Source organism: Capricornis sumatraensis, chromosome 7 (genome assembly GCF_032405125.1).
Source record: "Capricornis sumatraensis isolate serow.1 chromosome 7, serow.2, whole genome shotgun sequence".
In the NCBI taxonomy this organism is placed as follows: Eukaryota; Metazoa; Chordata; class Mammalia; order Artiodactyla; family Bovidae; genus Capricornis; species Capricornis sumatraensis.
In genome coordinates, this window is record NC_091075.1 from 105,231,130 (window position 1) to 105,256,768 (window position 25,639).

Here is a 25,639-nt window from a genome sequence, read left to right on the forward strand (position 1 = left end):
GTTGCTAGGGCAGCCAGGAGCATGGACCAGGCAGGACCCATCTGTTCCTTCAGGCCAATCTCGGCTCTCCACCTCCACAGCCCTGCAGCCCCACCTCTGTCCGTCCATGTTTCTTTCCAGGGTCTCACTGCCCTGCACCATTGTCCCTGAGCATGTGGCTCAAGCCAGGGCCATTCTTCCATCAGCCCTGAACCGCCCTTCCTCCCAGTCCCACTTGGTCAGTTCTGCCTGCTCAGTTAACCCTCCACCTCCCCATCCGTGCCCAGAGAAGACCAGCCATAGGCTGACAAGAGCTCACAGCCCCACGGGGTAACCAGGTTATCCTCACTGATGCCATACAAGAGGGCACCCCTGGGCTATGCAGGCAACAGGGGGGAGCATTTGATTTCTTTGGCGAACAGCTGGACAAGCTGCACAGAGAACAGGATATTTGAGTTGGGGTTCTGAAGGGTGTATAGGAGTTGATAGGAAAGACAGGTAGGAAAGAAAAAAGGAGCAAAAACAATGGGAAAAACAACTCTTTTATTGAGCAGCTACTCAAGCACCTCACTGAGCCAGGTGCCTCCAGGTGTTACCTCTGGAGGTCTCACCATGCTTGTCCCCCAGGTGAGGAAACTTGGGCTCAGAGAGGTTAAGGGGCTTGCCTGAAGTCACACAGAGCTTGGCCACTCTGCTGCCTAGTACATGGCAGGGCAAGGGCTAGGATAAGGCAAGTGAGATGCCTAAGTCGTGCCATGGAAGGAGGCATTCATTTCAGGCGACCCCAAGAGTGAGCTGTTCAATGTGGTGCCTGCCCTCGGGTTCTGCTTGCCTCACCCTATTCAAGGCCCTGGGACCCTGGTGGGAAAGGGGGTCCGCATGTGGCTGCAGGAGGGGAATTTGGGTTTATGAGACTGGAGCAGCAGGGCCCAATTAGGAAGGAGCTTTGTCGGCTACATGTGGGAGCTTGCACCTTGGACCTGTGGGCACTGGGAGCCACAAAGGGCTTTAAGCAGAAGGACACGTCCGAGTTGTGTATGAGGCGGGCCCCCACCTCAGGTTTCACTTCCCTTTTCTTGCATCCCAGGTGCTTCAGAACCTCCCCAGGGTCCCTTTCTTCACTCAGGCAAGCGTGACAGGGAGGGGGCTCCTCACCCCCTCTCCAATGTGTGACAGCGGCGACACCCAGAGGGGAGGGCGTGGTTGTCAGGGAACCAGCTAGGGCCACAGGAGCCTTCATTATGCAACATTAGTGTTTAAAAAAGGATGAGACATGGGTGTCTGCTGTTCCAGAGCCTCTCAACTTTAAAATAATCAGGGCAGGGGAGAGAAGGTGTGATGGAGCCCACCGCACTCTGGGATGCGCTTCTTTAAACTCTTGTTGCAATGATTACTGTAAAATGTCCTCAGTGATTCTGTCAATCAGAAGGGAGATCCCCTTGTCCCTTATTAATGCCCTGGGGATGTTCAGGCTGTGGGGGTAGGGGTGGGGATTGATACAGAAGATTCTGCAGTCTTTCAACAACAACAACAACAAAAATAGTTGTATTGAAAATTTCAGCCCTACTTGGTGCTCTGGGGTGACGTAAATGGGAAGGAAATCCAAAAAAGAGGGGCTATATGTGTACGTATAGCTGATTCACCTTGCAGTACGGTAGAAACTCACAGCATTGTAAAGCAACTGCACTCCAATAAGAATGAATTTTTAAAACACCTTAAAATAACAGCAACAAAACAATGTCATAGAAATGTTTGAAAAGAAAGCTGAGAGCTTATCTGTATAACTTTTCTCAGGCTTGTTAATACCCCTTCCCACTAATCTTTTTCAGTTCTGGTGCTTTTGTGCTTACAACAAACCATCAGAAATGCCCATGGACAGCCAGAACTGAGGTTGCCGTGGGCTGTTGGGAGCTTCTGTTTTCAACTATGGATTCAATCATCCTCTCAGCCTTTGACTTTTGTGGCTCTGTGCTCCTTAAAGCTGGCAGAAGACACAGCCATGGCCCTGTGACATCCCGTATGGATGCTTCTCTGTGATTCTGGCCCCTGTAGGTCACCAAACTCCCACAGGGCATGGGAGCTCTGGGAGGTGGAAGTGCAGTGAGCTGGACCAGACCTCGTGGTTTGGGTGGAGGCCAGAGGGAACCAGGGAGGCAGGCAAGGGGTACAAAGTTGGGGTGCAAGAGACAGACCCCACTTTATGCTTTTTATATTTAAAAAATATATTTTACTTTTAATTGGAGGATAATGATAGTTGCTTTACAATATTGTAATGGTTCCTGTCATACGTCAACGTGAACGAGCCACAGGCATACATGCAAGCCCTCCTCTTAAACCTCCCTCTCACCTCCCCCACCCCTCTAGGTTGCACCAGGGCACTGGCTTTGGGTTCCTGGCATCACACAGCAAACTTCCGCCGGCTATCTGTTTTACATATGGTAGCATACATGCTAAGTCGCCTCAGTCACATCTGACTCTTTGAAGCCCTGTGCACCATAGCCTGCCAGGCTCCTCTGCCCAAGGGATTCTCCAGGCAAGAATACTGGAGTGGGTTGCCATTTCCTCCTCCAGGGGGTCTTCTTGACCCAGGGATCGAACCCGGGTCTCTTTATGTCTCCTGCATTGGCAGATGGGTTCTTTACCACTAGCACCACCTGGGAAGCCCAATGACTATGTTTCAATACTACTATCCATGCTTTTATATCTTACCTTCTGTCTGACCCTTCGCAGCAGAGATGCTGATTCAATCGAGAGAGAATTCCTGCCACATACCTGGGGAAGTACAGGGCACCACCCTGAGAGAGTGGTCCCTGCTGAGAGTTAAGGGTACACTTCTTTAAATCCATCTGCCCCCTTGCCCCCAAATATTAGGGCCATATCCCTGTTCATTTAAAGACACTACAGAATCTCACTGCTTTAGTCTAAGTAGGGAATCAGTATTGAATTTTTTTTTTTCTTTACTCCATGCATCTGAGAGAAGAGGGAAATGTCATTGATTTAATTTGGGGCTTAACAAAGAAACATTATGAATGTTGATATCTGCAGAAATGAAGGTGTCAGTTTAATTACTATTACCAGGTACAAAACACAATTATGTGAGATGACCAGTCAAAATCCAGAGGTTTTAGAGGCTAAAGGTGACCCACCAGGAGGTCTCCTCACCACCGCAGGGAGCAAAATCCTGGAGAAACCCACAGCTCGCCTTGCCCACCCTCTCTCCAAGCCCTGCTGTGTCTTCCCATTGCCCGTGGGATGATGCCCTTCCCCTGCTTTACAGTTCCAGGCTCACGCCTTTCTCAATTTCTCTGGCCTTCAGCTCATCGCTGCCCCAGGGCCTTTGCACATGATATGACTTCTGCCTGGAGTTCTCCCTGGTATCTCACTTCATTCACATCTCTGCTCAGATGCTCTCTCCCATAGAGGCCCTTCCCATTCAAATCACCAGCCCGTCATTCTCCCTGTATCCTCACTTGCTTTGCCTTTCCTCCCAGCACTCACCACTGCCCCCACAGTATTGCATGTCACTGAGCTTCACTGTCTGTCTTTGGGAGGAGAATGGGGGCCCCAGTAGAGTGGGGGCCTTGCTCAGTGCAGTACCGCAGGCTCTCAAGCAGTGCCTGGTTATGGTGGGCGCTCAGCATGGACTGGCTAACGGAGAGAACGAATGCATGCCTGCAGACGTGAGCACACGAGACCATCAGATTGGCCTTGAAACATTCCCTGCCACCCTGCAGAGGGGAATCTGGGCAGAGGCTGTATTTCTGGGAAAGGCAGGAGCAGTGTCGACCTTGGACAAGTAGGAAACTGGGTTCCCAGATGGGGTGTAAGGGGCTGGGACAGACCTGGCAAGTGGCGTATGGGACGTCCCCATAGAAGAGGCACCAGTAAATGGGGCACTCTGGTGAGCCTCTGGGGACACGTGGTCAACCTTGTGCTCCCTGTTTGAAGCCTGGAGGCTCATAGCTGGCCAGCAGGCAGAACATTCACCCAGTTGGTGCCCCGTGGGGACAGCTGGACAGGTCATCAAACGTTTGAGTCCTTCTAGAGTGGCTGGATATGGCTGCCCACCCACCACCCCATCCTCTTCCCTGAGCCCAGGGCCATCCACAGCCCAGGTCCTACTTGGTCATCAGGGACCGTAAGGTCCATCCTGCCGCAGGACCAGGGCCACTATAGGGTCTGATTGGCCAGTGAGGGTGTTGGTCGGCAAACTGATGGGACAGCCAGCAACAGATCTGAGCCTGGAAGAGCTCATCCCGCTGCACAGGGACCTCTGTGTGTCAGGAAGGCCTGGTTACAGAGACGGCAGGGAGGGGACACTGCTTGGGGACCCAGCTCTGGGATGTCTGGTAGGGGCAGAAGCTCTCGCCTTCAGGGGCCAGGAAAGCAACGTCCTGTGTGGAGCAGCAGGCCTGCAGTAATATGGGAGGTGGGAGGCCAACGGGACTCACAGGTTGTACTTGTGGCGGCAAGATCTGATTTTGCTGCAACCCCTGTGGCAGCGAAACAACACACCTTAGAGTGGGATTCGGCCATGTGTGCCCAGCACACCAGGAACAGAGGCCCCTGAGCCAGTTAGAACCTCAGAGGGTGCCCCGCCTGGTCCAGAGTGTGGCCCAGCACCTTCCAGGATGCTCGGATGCCCCACGGTCCTGGAGTTCAGAATCGCCAGCAGGAGGCAGCAGAGAGCAGCACAGTGAGCACCGCGACTCCAGCTCTGAGACCTCCGGCATGGCTTTTAACCATCCATGCCTGTTTCTTTGGCTATAAGATGGGAATATTAATGGTACCGACCTGACATTTTTATTGGGGGATTCAGTTCAGTTCAGTCGCTCAGTCGTGTGTGACTCTTTGCGACCCCATGGACTGCAGCACGCCAGGTTTCCCTGTCCATCACCAACTCCTGGAGTTGACTCAAACTCATGTCCCTCTTGTTGGTAACGCCATCCAACCATCTCATCCTCTGTCATCCCCTTCTCCTCCTGCCTTCAATCTTTCTCAGCATCAGGACCTTTTCCAATGAGTCAGTTCTTCACATCAGGTGGCCAAAGTGTTGGGGGATTAGATAAGCTCATGTTTGGGAAAGTTCAGCGCAGAATCTGGATCAGAGTAAATCTCCATAAATACTGTTCCAAGAGCTAGTTCTTCCCCACTTGGAGGATTCATTCGGGCCTGTGCCTGCCAGTATTTAGTTATAGGTTTGATGAATGAATAAACGACTGCATGAGCCCAGGGTGGAAACGGAGCCATCTGTTGTTCGAATCCTCACAGGCGGGAGCAGCCCAGTGACCTGGTTGTTTCTGTCTCCGCAGTATTTGAAGAGCCTGAGGACCCCAGTAACCGCTCCTTCTTCTCGGAAATCATTTCCTCCGTGTCAGATGTGAAGTTCAGTCACAGCGGCCGGTACATGCTCACCCGCGATTACCTCACGGTCAAGGTCTGGGACCTGAACATGGAGGCGCGGCCCATAGAGACCTACCAGGTGGGCGCCGCGACCTGGAAAACCTGGGAGCCCTTCTGTGGGTGGGACACCCCCAGCTCTTCCCTGTGCTTTTGCACGGAGGGGCTTTCCCAGCTATCAGTGGCTTTCATCAGCCCATTTTGCAGGTGAAGACACTGAGGCTCAAGAAATCAGGCAGCTCATCTCACATAGCTCAGCCCAGGGGCAAGCTCAGCCTCGCCTCACAGGGCGCTGAGGATCCTCTGCTTACTGGCTCCTGCTCAGAAGCAGGGCTGTGACTAGGCCTTCAGTTCAGGCCCCAGAGGACAAAGATGAACCTCACGCTGGGCTCAATTTGAGGGTGCAGACGATGGCTTCCCTCCCCTGTAGCCAGTGTCTGCAGTCCTACTATTAAGGCAGGTTAAGCGCTGCCTTTTCCCAGGGAGCATCCTTAGCTGGTGATGCAGTGATGAAATGGGAGCTTGGTACATTTCTAAATCTTCAGGGCCGGCTTTCTCAGCCAGGCCTATAGGATGAAGCCTGGGACACCTGCCTGGAAAGTTGTTTGTTCTTTTTCTGCTATGATTCATCCATATATATGAGGGAATGAAAGACAAAATTCATGTGATATTACAATTTGGTAAAAATATAGGACTGGTTTATAGCTGCTCCAGTTATGTTTCTAGCTGGAGCAATCTGGAAGGCTTCTTGGAGGAGGTGACATTTGTTCTGAACCTTGTAGGACTCAGTCATGCAGATAAGAGTGGGAAAAGACCTCATCAGAAGACCCAGCCAAATTCTTAGTGTCAGCAAGCATCAGGTGCACACAGGGTGCCACCTACACTTGTCACCTCTATTCCTTACTGGCCCTCTGGAGAGAGCACCATGGGCCCCATTTGGCAGGAAGGAACCTGGGGTACTGAGAGGTGATGATATGGGGAGCTGCCTCACAACTGGGCAGTGACAGACCCAGAGCCCTGATGGGAGCCCTACAGCCCTCTTCCCTGTCCTCCGTCGTGCCAAGGCCAGGGGTGCAGCATGTCCCAGGAGAGGGAGGGGCCCCACTGGGAAGGGGCACAGAGCTGAGAGGGGAGGATTGGGGTTCAGAGTCTGACCTTGGACACGTATGCTCCTGGCAGCCTCATGCTCACAACAATGTCTCAGAAGGTTCTGGTGCACCCTCCCCCCGCCCGCCCCCCCAGCTTCCTCAGGACAATGGATTCATGAAAGGGCTCCTTTGTTAGCCACATATGTTTACCAGAAGTCCTGCCACTCCCTGCAGTTCTGACCCAGGCAGGCCTCCTGCTCCCATGGCACAGCCCAGGAATAGATCAGCTCCTCCTCTGACGCTCAGGAGTACAGGGGTCAGAGATTGGGGCAGGAATGACATAACCCCTGCTCAGGCCTGTGGGGATGACCATTCTGATGCCTTCCTAGAGCCTGTCCAGGGACATGAGTATTCCAACTCCCTTAGCACCTCCCCCCCGCACCAGCCTTTCATGTCCTTAGAGGCAGCAAAGGCCCACAGACCCTGAAACTAGATGTTGAATATGAGCATTTTGGCGGGGGCGGGGAGGGGGCCGGTCCAGAGCCTTCAGATTCTCAAAGCACGTGAGGACCCAATAAAGCAGGAGAATCATTGCTCTCGAGGACAAAGCTCAAAGCTGGTTGCTTGGCTTCTGGCCCCACTGACCTCTTGATTCTAAAATAGTAATAGCTACATAAAACCAACATAGTACCTAATGTCTTTAGTTGCTGTGCACTGGAAATTGTGTATTGCAGATTTGTGTTTGGCTGACTTGCAGCACTGACTAGATAAGAGCCTTTCTCTCTTTAGAGAAGCTGGAGTGTCCCAGAAGAGTGAGCAGCTTCCTGCCCCATTCAGTGTCCCAGCAGCTGCTTTGGTGATTTAATTCCCCATCATTTGCATGATGTTGGTTTTCTACCTTCCTGAGTGATACCTCATGGTGGGAAAACGGCTGCCACAACTCCAGGAACGATGCCAACCTTCCAGGCAGGAAAATAAGAGGACATGTGAAAGGCTGTGCTGGTTGGATCTGTGGCATATTTTATCAGGAACTCAAAAGCTTTTCCAGAACACTCCTCAGAAGACCTCTTTCAACTCCTTGGCTAGGATGAGCCCATGACCAAACTGGGAAAATTAGTAGCTTTATGGCCTCTGTGGTTGAAGAAGGCAGGGAGAAAGGGGTGTTGAGTCAGCCAGCCCTCAGCACATGCTGCTTTGATCAAAGACCTTGGCACACTCTTCTAAGCCTCCCTGCTGCCCTGGGAGGTGGAGACGGTGTTCTCTCGATCCCATTTTATTCGGAGAAAACTGAGCTAAATGGCATATCTGTGGTGGTAGAGTAGCAAGCAACGGACCTTAGATCGGTGCTCTCATCTTCCTTACACCAGAGCCCACGCCCTTCCTTACCCTGCCACCAGAGGGCGGGAGGCACTCAGTGTGCAGGAGACGTGTGTTTGGACGAGTGCATCAGTGAGGCTGCCGTGACTGCATGGAGCACACACACATGCCAGCCTGGTGGGCGAACGTGAGCACCCCACAGTCTGTGCCCGGGGATGAGGCCAGGCACCGTTTATCCCATTCATCTTAGTCGCTCCACACCCTGGGCCAGCGTTCCGTGCCCCAATAGACCCTGGGCTCAGAGGGAGGGTAGGAGCCACCACCTCACCCTCCAGGGTCCCAGCCGACCAGGAACACAGTGAACCTGAGCTTGGTGTGCCCGTGGGTCAGGAGACCCCAGGCCACAGACACACACCGTAGGAGAGTCACCGAGGGCTGTTACGGAAGCAGAGTGGAGAAAGGGGAAAGACTTGGGGAGGGACCCCGCTCCTTCTTTCAGACAAGTGGCCCACCTGGGGAGCCCAGCCACGCCATCTCCAGTTGCCTCTAATACCACTCGTTCACTTTTTAAAAACTGTATTGGGGCCCTGTGATGTGCCAGGCCCTCTGCACCGCACTGGGAAGTTGTTGGGGAACGAGACAAATAGGTCTTGCCGGAGGGACATCCATTCCAGCAGGAAAGATGCCCAGAAATCAAGCAAACAAGCAGGTGAAATAGTCACAGGCTTCCCAAAGGATGGCAAATAAACCAGAGGCTGCGGCAGAGGAAACAGGCGCAAGTAAGGGCATGAAGTAAGGGCATGAGCCCTCTGCAGGGAGGGTGTTCCCAGGGGCGGGAACAGCAAGTGCCAAGGCCCTGAGGCAGGAACACGGTTAGTGCACGCAAGGAATGGTGAGGAGCCGGCTGGAGCAGAGTTAGCCTATGGGAGGGAAGAAAAGCCTGAGGCCAGAGAGGTGACCAGGGGGACTTGTGTGCCCTGGAGGGTTTTGAGTAGAGGCATGACATGGTCCAGCTTAGTTTCCAAGGAATCCCTCTCGCTGCCTATAAGACAGACCGAGGCTGGGGGGCGTGGGGAGCAGACACAGAGCTACCAGGAGGGCTTTTGCAATAAGCTGGGTGGGGGTGCTTGGAGCAGGTGGGCAGCGTAGGACAGATGTGGTGAGAGGGACTGGCTCCGGATCACTGTGAATCCTGGACAAGCTGAATGTCGCTGTGAGAGATAAGGAAATACATGGTCATTTGTAGCCTTTGTACCAGTGGAAGGATGAGGGATAGAAGGACGACCAGGGCTCAGCCGTGCTCGGCCTTAAGGGCTCTCTGGCCCACCCTTGTAGACAGCTAGACAGTCCAGTGTGGGCTTCTGGGAGAGAGATCCTGGCTGGAGAGAAACATCTGGGTGATGTCAGCCTATGGACAGAATTTAAAACAAGAGCACAGGTCAGATGGGAAGATAAGGATGGGAGAGCAAGCTTTGTGGGCGGGGCGGGCAGAGAACCTTCTCTGGGGAGGGGTGTGTTGGCCAAGGCCTGAGGAAGTCCTGGGTTAAGAACCTTCCAGTCTGGCAGAAATCAAGCCAATATTGTAAAGTAATTATCCTTCAGTTAAAAATAAATAAAGAAAAGCTGCCTGGAAACAACAACAAAATCACAATCATGAAAAAATAAAAATAATTAAAACTGATTCTGAGACCAAAAAAAAGAAAGAAACTTCTAGGCTGTGGAGTCAACATAAACACAAAGTCAGGTCAAGAGCCTCCGGTGCCCCAAGGAAAGAGTCAGAGAGAGATGTGTAGCCTGGGGAAATCCAGGGAGGCTGTTGGAGGAGGTGTTCGGTGTGCTCAGCCGCTCAGTTGTGTCCGACTCTCTGCAACCCCGTGGACTGTAACCCACCCGGCTTCTCTGTCCATGGGGTTCTCCAGGCAAGAATAACTGGAGTGGGTAGCCATTCCCTTCTCCAGGGGGTCTTCTAAGACCCAGGGATTGAACCCATGCCTCTAGCGTCTCCTGCATTGGCGGGGGGCAGGGGGGTGGGGGTGGGGGTTCTTTACTACTAGCGCCACCTGGGAACCCCTGCTAGAGGAGGGCACCTCCTCTAAAGCCCAGTTTTTAAAGATGAATAAGAGATTCCCAGACAGAAGAGGATGAAAACCTGCTTTTTCCTCCCCCCTCCACCGTCACTGCCTAGCAGGAGTTGGACATTTCTTTCTCTCCATCCCTCTGTAGGTAACTGGGGTCACAGATAGCTCCCTGGTGCTTTGCCCTGCATCCGTCTCCTGGAATCCTCATACTCTTCTCCAGGGGAGGGATCTCATGACCCCCTTTGCAGACAGGAAACCTAAGGCTCCAGGCAGCTAAGTGACTCTCCTGGGTCATGAAGACACACAGAGCCAGCCGTTCAGGCTTCATGTTACCCATTTACCTGCCCCTCCCCCACCCAGGTGACTCAGTGGTAGAAGAACCCGCCTGCCAATGTAGAGAGCACAAAAGACGTAGGTTTGATCCCTGGATGGGAAAGATCCCCTGCAGTAGGAAACGGAACCCCCTCCAGTATTCTTGCCTGGAAAATCCCATGGACAGAGGAGCCTGGCGGGCTACAGTCTATGGGGCCGCCAAGAGTCAGACTTGACTGAGCATGCGTGCACTCCCCCCACCCAGAGGCCAGGACCATGTCCCTGAAGAGAGCTGGCACGCAGGAGGCCCTGTGGGCACAGAGCTTGCACGATCGATCGGGTCACCAACTCTCCTGTGGTGTCAGGTTACCCTGGGAGAGCATCCTGGTCTTCCCCTTGTAAGCTGTGTGACTTCAGGCCAGTTACTTAACCTCTCTGAGCTTCAGTGCCTCATCTATAAACAGGACAGATAACACCTACTGAGATCACACTTGAGAGGCCTGTGTGAGCATCCTCTTTTTCTCCATGATGGTCACCAGTGTGCTCACGGTGACTATTGTCCCCAGAGGACAAGACCTGACTCCCATCACTTACATTTGATCCCAGAACAGCACATGAGGTGTGCGCTCTTATCACTTTAAGGAGGAACAGACCACAGCTCAGAGGGGTAAAGTCACTGTCTAGGGTCACACAGCCAGGGAGGGGCAGAGCCGGGAAGTGGTTCCCTTCCTCACTGTGACTGTCCCCTGTCTGGCCACAGCTCAGGGGTTGGCCGTGTGCCAGGCTGTGGACCCTTCCCAGTGATCAGGGCTGAGTCAGGAGTGCCATCCAGACCCCGGAGGGCACAGCCCTGCTCAGTGAGACCCTCCTCATGGAGAGGGGACCAGGACTCTCCAGGCACCCCCTTGAGTCACCCCATCGTTCCCTTCTCCCACCAGGTCCATGATTACCTTCGGAGCAAACTCTGTTCCCTGTATGAGAACGACTGCATTTTTGACAAGTTCGAATGTGCCTGGAATGGAAGTGACAGGTAACCTCAGACCTTGGACCTTTGCCCTGTGGGCCCAGTTGCTGATCTACGTGGGGCGGTGGGGGGGGGGGGGGTAGGTGGGGCCAGAATTCCCTGTTATCCAGCCAAAGGAATCAAGGTGCTCCAAGGAGCCCCAGCCTTTCTTGTAGACAGGCTCAAGCTCTGGACTCTCAAGTTCGAGGATGGAAATGAAACTTCACATTATGAAACTACATCCATTTGGAGCCCCATTCTCCTGAACAGTAGTAGAAGCATCTTCAGACAATTCTGGGTGCCTCACCACGCAGCCTCTTCCCCAGGTTGTCAAGGGTGAGGGGTATATTAGTGCCACGTCCCCTGTGGGGCAGAAGGCTTTAGCCACTGGTCTACACCCGCCTCCAGCTATTATGGCTTCTGCTTCCGGCCCACAGGGGATCCGGAGGGCGCTTCCAGCTCCTGCATCTTCTGGGACAAGGGGGCTTCCACAGGTGTACCCGCCCCTCACAGCCCTGCCCACCTGGGAAATGGACCTGAGCCTGACTTGAGTTCCTGTTTCCCCATCACCTGGCTCAGCCCAGGGCAAGCGTGGACAGAGAAGGTCCAGGGCAGGGACTCGGGTAACCAGACCACACGGGGATGAAAACCACACTGGGCCGGGACGTCAGCACGTCACCCGTCACACTTCACAACCGGAGCAGGGCTGTGATGGGTGAGAAGGGACAGGGTGCAAGCCGGCAGCCCTCCACTCGGGTGCATCCAGGGGTGTGGACTCCATCAGTCCCAAGCGTCTGGCCATGAGAAGGCTGGGCTCTAAGTGTGGCTGGCATCGCCGTGGTCCTGTGAGAACCTCTGTGCTGTGATGCTGCGTGGCTATGAGCACAGGCCCCTTGGGACCGTCAGGGAAGGCGGGTGGGGGGAGTGGCAGAACCACAGGGACAAGACTTGAAGGGCACCCTTGGAGCAGGCTGGCCCCAAGTGGGACCAACCTGCTGTATCCAGGGGTGGAGGACCCCCTAGAGCTGCTGCCAACATCCTGGGGCTCACCTGGCTGAGGGGTCTCCACGTGGACAGTGCTCTCATACGGCCTGGAATGGTGGGCACAGGGGGTCCAGCGAAGGATGCTTAGAAAAGCAGGTGGAGGCCCTGGCCTGGGACTAGGCTGATGCTGCTGGGTCCGAGGGACACGGCGCTCCCTCAGGGGGCCTGCACCCAGGCTGACACATTGGGGGTCCCCCAGTGAACACTGGCAGCAGGTCTGGGAGTCTAGTAGAGTCTCAGAAGACAGACGTGCTGCTGGAAAAGGGGATCCCAACACTGCTCTGTGCGTGTGTGTGTCTGTCTGCCGGTGTTGGGCTCCCTCCTGATCGGGACCATTGCCCGCCCTTCCTCCATGTCACCACCAGGGGGCAGCCATGAACAGTGAATGCCGGGCTTCCAGAGATGGGAGCCGCCTTCTCTTCCTGTCTTTCCGGGGCCCAGCCTGCAGCTCAGCTGTCCTGCTTCTCACCCACCTCTTCCTGCCATGCCAGCCACCCCAGCCCTGGCAGTCCCTGCCACCCACCTCCACAGCCTACTCTGCTCCTACCCCTCTGGAACCCGGACCGCATTATACCTGGCTCACTCCTGCTGTCACTTCAAATGACTGACTCAACCCAAGGCCACCTACCCCAGGAAGCCCTCAGGGTGTTCCTCTCCATCTCGACACCCCCAGCCTCCTGGGTTTCCCTTCTGTGTCTTTGCATTTATTACACATTTTCACCTTGCCTCTTTCCCACTGGTTGGAGTGCCCCTGGAAGTGGGACTGTACCTCAGCCCATTCTAAGCCCCTGAGTTGAAGCCTCAAGAGTGTCCAGTCAATGACTGTTGACCTCCTGGAAGGTAAAGGGATATGCAGCTTCCTTCCACTTCATCGAAAGCATCCTATGAGCCCAGCAAGCCCCACAGAGGAGGTGTGTGTGTGTGTGTGTGTCAGTCACTCCGTTGCATCTGACTGTTTTCAACCCATGGACTGTAGCCCATCAGGTTCCTTTGTCCGTGGAATTCTCCAGGCAAGAATACTGGAGTGGGTTGCCATTCCCTTCTCCAGGGGATCTCCCTGACCCAGGGATTGAACCTGGGTCTCCTGCATTGCAGACAGATTCTTTACTGTCTGAGCCTCCAGGAAAGCCCATAGAGGAGGATCCCAAGATAAATAAAGCCTGATCCCTGCCTTCCAAGAGCTCAGAGGCTAAGGGGAGAAGCAAGTACTGCCCCTCAGGGCCCCCACCCTTGCAGACCAAAGCCAACCTTCTGAATCCCATAGCTCAGCACTTTCTGTCCTTCTTATGTTAATGGGAAACTTCCAGCATCCCGATTGTATACGTGGCAGCTAGTGGACATCTGATAACGCTCACAGCGCCTCTTACCCAACTCCAGCAAGACCCGAATGGGCAGCCCAGGGAACAGGAAAGAGCAGAGGTTTTGAGGTCCGACACCCTGCATTCCCAGACCACCCTCTACCAGTCTCCAGCTACTTGCTTAATTGTTGCTGTTGTTCAGTCACTCAGTCGTATCTGACTTTTGCGACCCCATGAACTGCAGCACTCTAGGCTCCCCTGTCCTTCGCTATCTCCCAGAGTTTGCTCAAACTCATGTCCATTGAGTCAATGATGCCATTCAACTGTCTTATCCTCTTTCACCTCCTTCTCCTCCTGCCTTCAATCTTTCTGAAGCAGTCTGATCTCTCTGAGTCTGCTCACATGGAAAGTGGTTCGAATAAACCACATCTTCCAAGGGCTGCTTTGAGGATGAGACCTTGTGTGTGATGCTCCTGGCAAGGCCATGCTCTGTATTGGCAGCGGGTGGTCCAATGATTGGCACACATGGGTCTGTTGTCTGTCTTGTCTTAAAGAACCCTGCTGAGCCTTCAAGACCCACCACAAATACCATCTCTTCTAGGAAGTTCTCTTTGATTCGTTCTGCCTGGGAAAAAGGGGTTTGTGTCAACTAAGCATCTTCCAGCTTCCCCGGTGGCTCAGATGGTAAAGAATCTCCTTGCAATGCAGGAGACCCAGGTTCAATTCCTGGGCTGGGAAGATCCCCTGGATAAGGGAATTGCAACCCACTCCAGTATTCTTGCCTGGAGAATCCCATGGAGAGAGGAGCCTGGCAGGCTACAGTCCACAGAGTTTCAAAGAGTTGGACATGACTGAGCGACTAATACTTTAAGCATCTTCCAATTGCAGGAATCAGACAAGCAAGCCTAAGTTTGTTCTGATAAGTTCCAGCAAGCCTATCTCAGAGCTCATGCTGTACCTTTGGGGCCATTTCTTCTCTGTCCACGCCCATCTCAGAGCCTCCCTGCTTCTTACACACTAGGTTATTCCTCCCTCACTATGGCTGGTTCCCCTTTGCAGTTGGGGATGGTGACCCCAAATAGTCCCCCTTCCTTTGTCCTTCTAGACCACAATTCCCCTTCTAGGTATATGGAAGAATTCTCAGAGAAGGATCTGATTGGCTTTGTTGGGGTCACATGCTCACTTTTGCACCATTTTAGCATGGACAGGATCTGTTGCATGCCACAGTTGGCCAGAAGGGGGCAGTAGAGCATCATGATTGACAGACCCTCCAGCCCCACAGGGATGGGGCAGGAGTCTTTCCCAGTGGAAATAAGAGAGGCTGACGACCAGGGCAGCCAAGGCTGTGATCTTCAGGTGCAGACAAGGAAAACGAGACTGGAAGAGATGAAGCAACTTGCTAGATGCAAGCCAGGGCAGGGACTCCCCTTTTCCCTGTTAAAGGAACCTTCTGGGGTGTTAGAGCATGCCTAAGAAGGGGAGCAAGGGGTCAGTCTGACCTGGCGTGGTTTGCAGGATGCTGGGACCTGGTGTTCTGAGGTGGAAGAGACCCCTTCCTCTGCAGGTGTGTGTGGGGGGGGGGGGGGTCTGCTTCCTCCCCAGGGGTGTCCTCTGGATCCCACACCTGAATGGAAGGAGGATTAGCAGCTGTGTGGGTTGCAAATGACTTTAATGATCTCACTCTCCCTTCCTGGTGGCTCAGGGGGAGAGTGGGTGTGGTGTGACAGTGCCCACTGGGTTCCATGAAGTGTTCCCTGGAGAACCAGGGGGCTGCCTTCTCCCTTCTCTTGCCCCTGCAGGCACAGAGGGAAGGGTGAGGCCCCCAGTCCAGCCCCTCAGCAGGCAGCACCCTTCTCTGGGATCCGGCACCCACTCCCTCCTTCTGCTTCCATAATCTTGGGCGCCTAGTCAGACAGGTGGGCCACAGGGATGGTTAGAATCCATAAATGTTGTTCATCATTCCGCCACTTAGTGATGTCCAGCTCTTTGTGACCCCATGGATGGCAGCACGCTGGCTTCCCTGTCCTTTGCTATCTCCCAGAGTTGGCTCAAACTCACGTCCATTGAGTCAGTGACGCCATGACCATCTCATCCTCTGTGACTTCAACATCAGCCCTTCCAATGAATATTCAGGGTTGATTTCCTTAAGGATTGACTGGTTTGATCTCCTTGCTGCCCAAGGGACTCTCAAGAGTCTCCTCTAGCACCATGAATACCTGTTGGCATTTAATACATAAGAGGAGGTGGAATTTCCTGACCCCCACACTGTTCTAAGCATTTTAGCATATTATCTAATCCATTCCTGGGGCTATTCTTACCAGGGGCTGGGGTCCCTTGTTACCCCATTTTATAGATGGGAAAACTGCACAGGCCAGCCCTGTGACCCAGCCTGCACAGCCCTACACCAGTGCACACCAGCTGGGGCAGTGACAGGGCGTCTGCCAGGGTCCCGGGCAGGCCCACTCTTGTCTGCAGAGCCAGACAGGCCTGGTGGGATTGCTGCCCTGGAGTATGGAGGTCAGAGTTCATCCTGGCTGGTAACCTCTAGGCCTGAGGATTCTCTCTGCAGGTGTGCACAGGCATACCCACCCCCACGCCCCCCGACACACACACACACATGCACGCACATTGGCACCTCGCCCACCTCGCCCTTTCTCCTCCCTGCCTCTGCCTCCTGCTCCTGGCAGAAGGCACTGCCTGGGTGGGGGTCTAGGCCTCTCCCCAGCCCTGCAAGCACCCCCGGCCATGCTCACTGCCCTGCTGTCTGTCCTGCACATGGAGATTCTGGCCCGGCTTCCTCATACCCACAGGGGACCCGGGTCACTGCCACCCACTTCTCTGCCCAGCTCTCCTCATTCATAGCCCTGCTGTGTCTGAGAGGCGGGAAGAAGGGGCAACGGAGGGTGCAACCTGGGCAGCGGTACCCTGTGTCACCTCCCAGGCTCTGTGGGGTCATCCCTGAGCATCTGCTTGTGGTGGCAAGGGTCAACCTGTCCATGCACCCCCCTGCTCCCCTGTCCCATCCCCTGGCCTTGGGACGCTTGGGCGCTGGGTGGTAGGTTGGCCCCTCTGCTGACTTCACCCCACCCTCCTCCCTGTCCTCCAGCCTGAACATGGGCATGCCACGGCTGGCAGAGCCACTGGTTAAGGGGTAGGCACTGTGGTGATGAGTGCATTTCAGCAGCAGAGGATGAGCTGGTCAGATGGCATCACTGACGCAATGGACAGGAATCTGAACAAACTGCGGGAGACAGTGGAGGACAGAGGAGCCTGTTGGGCTACAGTCCATGGTGTCACAAAGAGTCGGACACAATTTAGCGACTTGAACAGCAATAACATTTGGTGATGACCTGGCCAAGGGTCACATGCCAGGACCCCAAGGGGCAGCCACTGGCACACCCAGGATCCCTAGGTCAGCCCCAGAGACCCGGACTCTGGCTTCAGTGACTTTCAGGTGCCAGATCCTCTCTGATTTGGGGGAGTCTTGGTGGCTCAGAGGTTAGGAAGGTCAGGAAGATCCCCTGGAGAAGGAAATGGTAACCCACTCCGGTATTCTTGCCTGGAGAATCTCATGGACGGAGAAGCCTGGTAGGCTACCATCCATGGGGTCGCAAAGAGTCGGACACGACTAAGCGACTTCACTTTCACTTTCAGGCTCAGCCCACTCCCTGTCCCACACTGTGGGGGGCAGGGGTGGTCACACTGTCGGGAAGCCTCATGGGTCATAACTTAGGTGACATAGGAGCCCACCCAGCCTTCTCCGGGGTGAGCTGACATCAAGGGAGAGAAGAGGGGCCACTTTGGGAAGGAGGGCGCCAAGGGCACCCTCTCCACCAACCGAACAGCAGCCAGTGGGCCTGGAAGGGGTGGGTTCCTTACGCCCACTCAGCACCTCCAGGGGCTTGTCATTTCATTGTCTCAACAACACTCAGATCTATTCACACCAATTAAGATTTTAAAACAGAAAAGAATAGAGCCAGAAAGTACATTAGAATTCTCCACCCACCCTCCCTTCACCTCCAGGGATTAGATGAGTCTCTTTAAAAGGAGAACCATTTGACTGCCAGCCCCACCCTACCCCCATTGCGCCCCCACATAGTGTCAGAGAAGCTGCCCCACCCACCCCTGGTCTGTCCCTTGTCCATTGAGGGTGGGGGGAGGAGGGGGACTGAGCAGGGCATTTCATGCCTTTCTAAGACTTCAGTTCAGTTGCTCAGTTGTGTTCGACTCTTTGCAACCCCGTGGACTGCAGCACGCCAGGCTTCCCTGTCCATCACCAACTCCCAGAGTTTGCTCAAACTCATGTACATTGAGTCAGTGATGGCATCCAACCATCTCATCCTCTGTCTTCCGCTTCTCCTCCTGCCTTCAATCTCCCAGCATCAGGGTCTTTTCAAATGAGTCAGTTCTTCACATCAGGTGGCCAAAGTATTAGAGTTTCAGCTTCAGCATCAGTCCTTCCAATGAATATTGAGGACTGATTTCCTTTAGAATGGACTGGTTGGATCTCCTTGCAGTCCGAGGGACTCTCAAGAGTCTTCTCTGACACCACAGTTAAAAAGTATCAATTCTTCAGTGCTCAGCTTTCTTTATGGTCCAACTCTCACATCCATACATGACTCCTGGAAAAACCAGAACTCTGACTAGCCTGACCTTTGTTGGCAAAGTAATGTCTCTGCTTTTGAAATGGCAACCCACTCCAGTGTTCTTGCCTGGAGAATCCCAGGGATGGCGGAGCCTGGTGGGCTGCCGTAGCCTGGTGGGCTGCCATCTATGGGGTTGCACAGAGTCGGACACGACTGAAGCGACTTGGCAGCAGCAGCAGCAGCAGGTTGGTCATAGCTTTCCTTCCAAGTGTGGCTGTAACTGTGAGTGACCCTTCCATGGCATTCGCTTATTCATTCGGTCAGTCATTTGTTCATTCATTCATTCATTCGGCAGATACTGATTGCACTAACACCTACGAGGGGCAGGTACGTTCTGAACCTGCAGGTCTGGCCGTGACTAAGAGAAGCTTCTGGCCCTTCAGTCCATTTGGTTTACAAAGCATTGATGCATCCTTAATCTTCATGGGTTGGGAGGAGGGAGTTGTCCTCTGCTTGGTCAGCTCCTGTTGGCTGTTGCTGGGGGTTGTCTTTCCTTCAAGGACCATTTACCCCTAGGAGGGCCAAGCCAGGCCCTGGGGACTCAAACAAGACACACGTGCCCCCAGAGTGCCCACCTGGTGTGGAGACAGAAGCACAGGTGGATGCTTGCCTATGGATGATGAATTACTGTTTCAAGGTGAGCCCAGAAGTGTCCCCCACCCCCGACCCCTCCAGCTCCCATCTCCACCCTCCTCCTCCTAAGAGACTGTGCCTGGATGACCCTGTGGGGCATCCACAGGCCTGCGTGCCCACTGGCCTCTGGCTGGGTTTAACCATGGGGCACACTAGAAGGACCCTGAGGGTGGCAAGAGAGACTGGAGCGTTCATCCCCCCTGTTCCCTGTCATCTTGGCTAACCGTGTCCCTTAGGACACAGCCTCCTTCAGAGGACAGCCCCCTTCACACAGATTTCTCTGTCTCTGGTTCTTTCTCTCTCTCTTTCCTGTGACTCCTCCCTCCCTTCATGTCTCAGGCCTGGGGGTAGGGGGTGGGGGTGGGTTTCAAAACCTACAAATGTACCAGTCCCTGGGCACAGCACTTTTCCTGGATTCCCTTAGAACCTTCCAGAACATGTGTGAACAGTCCTTTCATGGAGCTCCTCTCCAACCACCCAGTTGGCATGTGCCCTCTGCCCCCTCCTGGGGCCGTAGTGAGCCTCGCCCCCTTCTGCCTGGATGCCCCCAGAACAGCCTCGGAAGAGCCACTTTGTGCAAGGGGAGTTGCATCCTCATGGCCCCCAAACACCCACCCACCCGTCTCTGAACACGAGGTCAGAGAGAGTTTGGGTGTCAAGAGGAGGTGGCGCTGATCACTAACACTGCAGTTGCGGCTCTGGCAGCAGGTCATGGGTGCACGGCATCTCCAGGAAACACGCAGCCTGGGCAGGGAGCCACTCGTGGGCTGGAACCAAAAGAGAGCTCCTGGCCCAGACGCGCCAGGCCCCAAGCCAAGGAAAATGTCCTTTCTGTGAAGAATCAGAACTCAGAGGGCAAGACCGATCAGTGAGAAAGGAGACACGGAGCTGTGTTCTCACACAGGGAGACAGAGGTCACCTTCCCCTTGGCCCTCTGCCGGGGGCCCCCTCTCCCTGAGCAGCGTTAGTGACCAGGCAGGGGCCTCCCTCCCCAACCCACATCCAGGCCACCCCCATCCAGCAGAGACCGACGTGAGAGATGCTCCACAGGCGAGTTCAGTCCAGTTCAGTTCAGTTCAGTTCAGTTCAGTCGCTCAGTCGTGTCTGACTCTTTGCAACCCCATGAACCGCAGCATGCCAGGCCTCCCTGTCCATCACCAACTCCCGGAGTTTACCCAAACTCATGTCCATTGAGTCGGTGATGCCATCCAACCATCTCATCTTCTGTCGTCCCCTTCTCCTCCTGCCTTCTATCTTTCCCAGCATCAGGGTCTTTTCTAATGAGTCAGCTCTTTGCATCAGGCGGCCAAAGTATTGGAGTTTCAGCTTCAAAATCAGTCCTTCCAATGAACACCCAGGACTGATCTCCTTTAGGATGGACTGGTTGGAGTTCCTTGCAGTCCAAGGGACTCTCAAGAGTCTTCTCCAGCACCACAGTTCAAAAGCATCAATTCTTCAGTGCTCAGCTTTCTTTATAGTCCAACTCTCACATCCATACATGACTACTGGAAAAACTATAGCCTTGGTGAGGTGACTTAATCACAACTTGTCCATTCTCAGGTGGGCCCCAGGGACATGGGCTTGCCCAGGTCTCCCATAAAGATGCTACAGGCCGGAGCCTCAGCTCCCACACTCTCCTGGTCCACCCAGGTGGACCCCTGCCCTCTTGCGTCTCCTCCACATGGGATTATTCATGTAGCTCGGATGATACTGAAGCCATGGCTCACATGCGTAACCCTTGTAAACCTAGGGGTCCTCGTGGCTCCTCTGGGAACAAAGACACCATCAGGAAGCACAGTTCATCTCCAGAAGGGAAGAGGGGTTCCAGTCAACCCACATCTCTCCTGAAGAACACTGAAGGGGATCACTTCTGTACCCTCAGTATTGCTTTCCGGAATCTGTTCCCACCTCCCCAGTGACTTTGTAGGCTCTACCCCCAGATGCTCCAAATCCTTAACCCCCTTCTTTCTCCAGGCCCAGATCCAAGTAGCTGCTATTCTTTCTCTCCTAGCTATTACTGTGTAGATTAACATCCTTTCTCTGATTCAACAGGAATGCCTTCTCCTTAGGGGGGGTGGGGGAGAAGAGGTGGGCAGTGAATAGACAAATGGAGAATGCGCTTTAGCTGGACGTGGGCGGGGGTTGTGTCTGTGAATGCCTGCACATGGATGGTGTGCGGAGTGATCGGTTAGTCACGCAACTGCTCAGACAGCAGAAGGGTCCTAGGTTTCTACCAGAAGGATATGTCTGGCTGATTCAGGGGGGCCTGCCCTTTCTTGGTGCTGAGTTTATAGCCCTGTGTCTACTGTTGGTTTTCCTTTGCCCTCCTTCTGCTGTTGCCTAGTCTCATTGAAAGTCTAGGGCTCTCTCGCCTGGGATACAGGGCAAAGTACAAGGGAATGTTTTTATGATGCTTGGGGCGAGCTTTCAACGGTCTCAGCTCCCGGCTCTAAGTCTGTGTGCTGATGCAGCCCAGATATGGGGTGGGGACAAGAGGACCCCCCCCACACACCCCAGAGAAGGTGGAAGGAGGCAGGTCTGTCCCCGTCTGCTCCCACGGGGTCCCCATTCCTGCGGTGATAGCTCTGCAGCCCCGGGAAGGAGCGGCAGGCTTCCTTCCTCCTCCTCCGGGGCCCCAGCTGACGCCTGCCTCTCCTTCTCCCGCCAGCGTCATCATGACTGGAGCCTACAACAACTTCTTCCGCATGTTTGACCGGAACACCAAGCGGGATGTGACCCTGGAGGCGTCGCGGGAGAGCAGCAAGCCCCGGGCGGTGCTCAAGCCGCGGCGGGTGTGCGTGGGCGGCAAGCGGCGACGCGACGACATCAGCGTGGACAGCTTGGACTTCACCAAGAAGATCCTGCACACGGCCTGGCACCCGGCCGAGAACATCATCGCCATCGCAGCCACTAACAACCTGTACATCTTCCAGGACAAGGTGAACTCCGACATGCACTAGGTGCCCCAGCGGCCACGCGCCGGAGCGGCCACTGGCGGGGGCAGGGACAGGGGGGAGTGCCGGGCCCCGTCCCTCCCAGCATCCCAAGACCGGACTCACCTTTGCGGATGATTTCTATTGGAACACAGGACAAACAAGGAGTCACAGTAAACCGACGGGATCGTCGGCCTGGAAGTTCACTTCTTGCATCCCGTACTTTAATCGCGTGCAGTCTTTCCCGCCTTCTTAGGATGTTTTCCGTCTGCGCGTTCATTTTTCACGCCAGCGGTTTCCTTTCTGCGGGCCTCGGGAGCCCCGGAGCGGTGTGTCTTTCGCGCCTCACTGGCCCCAGTTCAGGGCTCCGGGGACAGATAACGAAGCTCAAACAAGCCAGCCAGGGATTCTTCTGATGCTAAATGGAGCAGTTGCCACTGTCTTCAGAGCCGAGGGTCTCACGTTTTTGCATTTTGGATCGTGAGTCCATGCTGAGAATTTGCGAGCTCCTCTTTTAGGTTATTTTAATGTCCCTCAGAATATCCCAGGTCCCTTACAGCTTCTCGAGAGGAAGGGGAGCGGAATCCCCCTACAGTGGGTGCGTGTTTTCCTCACCACTTAACCACCCTTCTCAGAGCATTTGCCCAGCGCTAGGCGTGGTGCCGGCCCTCCAGGCCCGCGGGTGTAACCCCCATGGCCTCTGTGCTGGCTCGCCTTACGTTCTGCAGCTGTCCTCTGCATCTCCTGGGTGCAGGAGATCCAGGAACTCGTTCTGGCTCCCTCTGTGATCTTCCTGAATCTTCGTCATGACCCTGAGAAGCGAGGGCCCATTCATTTCCTCCATACGTGCCAACTGCACACTGAGTGCCAGGCTCCATGCCAGGGATTAAAGGTGAATAACTTGTCATTCCCCACTGTGCACATGGGAAAACTGAGGCCCAAGGCCTGCATCAACCAAGGAGGGGCCAGGAATTCCATCCAGGCCTTCCCACAAGACCCTTTCCCTCCCACCATGTTGGTGGCTCATGTTAAAGCAACATTCCAGCCTGGAAGGTTCTGGAAACATCTCTTCATCTTGTGAAGCAGGACAGAGGAGGTAGGATGATGATGAGGGTCGGGGAGAACTGAGACGCAGAAAGGAGAAGACCGCCCCCCAGGTCTCCTCGCTTGTTTGGTGGTAAGGAACTCTGCCCTCTCTCCACCTCAGATGTGGACCCCAGCTCCTTTTCCAGATGCACTGAACTGTCTCCAAAAGAAAATTGCATGTTATGACCATTTTAAGATACCTTTTCTTTTCTGACCCCTCGTGGGCCAGTGAGAATGCGGTGTTTCCAGAACGGTTCCCTCCTACTTTGTCAGGATCGGTTTGGCCCACCCGCCAACCACGCCAACCTGTCTTTGCCCTTGGAACTCCCAGCGGAACCACGTGGCTTGCATTTTGATTCAGAAAGCAGAGTGCAGAGGCCCGACTGAATCTTTTTTGTTTGTTTTTAACAAGATGTAACCTAACCCAGGAAATAGACCCAACTCAAGATTTTTCTCAGCGATAATGGTCTACTTTTGTGTGTGTCAAAGCACAGAACGCATGTGCACTCACTTCCAGCCATACAATAATTACACAAGGAAATGGGTCCGTTGATTTCTTTTTTTAATCAACATGAATGAAGAATGTTTGTTTATATATCACTGTAAAATCCAGGTGACCTGGACAGTATTATATGTACATATCTATTCTAATTAAAACTAACAATCACAGGATTGGATTCCTTTTTCTTCCCTTTGTAAAGAGGTTCAAGAATGTGATAAATTGTATAGAAATCTTGCTGAAGCCAAAATCCAGCTCTGAGGGCCTTATACAATTATTCGGATATTTGGCACGATCATTTCCCTTTGTGATTCAGATGCTGAGAGGCAGTTTGCATTTGCAGATGGAGGTTACTGATCAGATCATAGATTTAACACAGACCATTTCTACAAAGCGCAAAGCTTACACTGCATTCAAAAGGAGGTCTCAATACAGTTCCTGGTTCCTTACTCTGTTTTAAACTGTGGACACCAAACCGAAAAGGGAGAAGAAAGGAAAGGGTCTTCTCAGAAGCAAAAGCATGTCTTTGGATCCCTGGAAAATAATGATGCCCGAAGCGTAATGAATAAAAGCATTGTGAGTAAAATGTGTGTTGAGAAAAGATGTTGACGAGGGAGGATGTAACGCTAGACATGGCATGAAGGGCCAGTAACATAGTCACAAACTTCGCTTCCTTCCTGTTTAAACTTCCTGCTCTTTTTGAATGTACGCGCGTTCACATGGTCATTGTGAAGTTGTTGGGTTGTTTTCGTTTTCATTTCAGTACTCTCTGAGGACTGACTGCTCGGTGGCTTCGGATACGTGGTGGTAGATTAGACAGGCCTGACCATTTTGGACTCTGTAACTCATAGGTGCATTCTCGTTTTCTTGGGTGTCTCACAAACTATCCACCTGTTGAATAAAATTATAAATATGTTAATACCAGCTTTTTCCAATAAAATAACAAATGTTACATCGAAAATGAGGCTCGGAATGCTGTTTGTTTTTAATGGGCTCCCAGCAAGAGGCACATGGCAGGTGGGAACACACGTGAAAAGTGGGGTTCACCTCCAGGCTTTCCGGCCTCCAGCTCCCAATGCAACTTTTAACCTTCCTCAGCTCTTATTTCATCAGCAAGGAAATGGAGCTAATAATAATACCAACCTTGTGGTTTGGGGGTTGTGGGGGGAAGGGCAAGATTAAATTGGACAACGGCCTGCAAATCACAGTGCCAGGCACATAAGCGCTCAATAAATGACAATTGTTTTATTTTGGTTTTTTTTTTGTTTTGTTTTGTTATGTTTTGGAGCAAGTGAGCATAGCCTACTCTGATTTCCAAATATTGCCAGATTCTCCCATGATCATTTCTAACCCTCACATCCAACTTGAGAATATGGTACAGATGAGGAAATTGGGGTTCAGAGAAGTTAGGGAACCGGCTCAGAATCACACAGCTAGGAGATGCTGGAGCCAAGTTTCTAGTTTGGCCCAGTTAACTCCTAATATAGTGCTCACCCAACGGTACTGCTACACACGTGCCTCCGTGTCCCAGGGAACAAGAGCTGGGAGGAGCCAGGCTATAGGGCATCTGAATTAGTTCTAGAAGCCAGAGGGGCTCAGCCCCGCCTGCTGCGATGGCTGAGATAAGCCGGAGGATGTGTGGGGAAGCCCTTCACGTCCCCCATGGTTCCTCTGCACCCCTCTGGGAGCCCAGGCCTCACCTCTTCACTTTCAAGAGGAGGTTTTAGCTTCAGGCCCAGCGGCAGGAAGTCAGCGGCTGCCCTGGTGGGTCTGCTGGTAGGATTTTGATTGACTTATTTCTCCATCAACCTCTCCACTTCAGGACAGAGGAGAAAGGAGGAAAACCCACTTCTGGGCTGTGTGACCTTGGACATGGGGCTAACCTCTTTGAACCCCATGTGTGAATAGAAGGTGTGTGTGTGTGTTAGTCACTCAATCATGTCTGACTCTTTGCAATCCCACGGACTGTAGCCTGCCAGGCTCCTCTGTCCATGGGATTTCCCAGGCAAGAATATTGGAGTGGGTTGCCATTTCCTCCTCCAAGGGATCTTCTTGACCCACATTGAGGGCAACTCTTTACCATCTGAGCAAGTAGGGAAGATTAAAAATAGAAGGTGATGCCATTTCTTCATGAGGGAAAACTAGTGAGGTAATGAAAAAATGCCTTGTTAAGCTCTGTGGCCCCACCGTGTGGGGATTTTACACATAGTATCTCATTTAGGTTTCATGTTATGCCTTTTGTGGCAGAAGGGGCAGTACTATTGTTAAACCCATTTTATACGTGAAAAAACTAAGGCTTAGATTAAGATTTAACTTGTGCCGA

General features: G+C 53.4%; 1 protein-coding gene across 1 annotated transcript in view; it reads left to right on the forward strand.

Moving 5' to 3' along the window:
* Nucleotides 1–21,758, forward strand: part of PPP2R2C (protein phosphatase 2 regulatory subunit Bgamma) — a 161,810-nt gene extending 140,052 nt beyond the window's left edge. The window contains exons 7-9 of the mRNA XM_068975237.1: nt 5,292–5,461; nt 11,113–11,204; nt 21,467–21,758. Coding sequence (XP_068831338.1) covers nt 5,292–5,461; nt 11,113–11,204; nt 21,467–21,758 — 554 coding nt within the window. The remainder of the gene's footprint in view (nt 1–5,291; nt 5,462–11,112; nt 11,205–21,466) is intronic.
* The last annotated feature ends 3,881 nt before the right edge of the window (nt 21,759–25,639 follow it).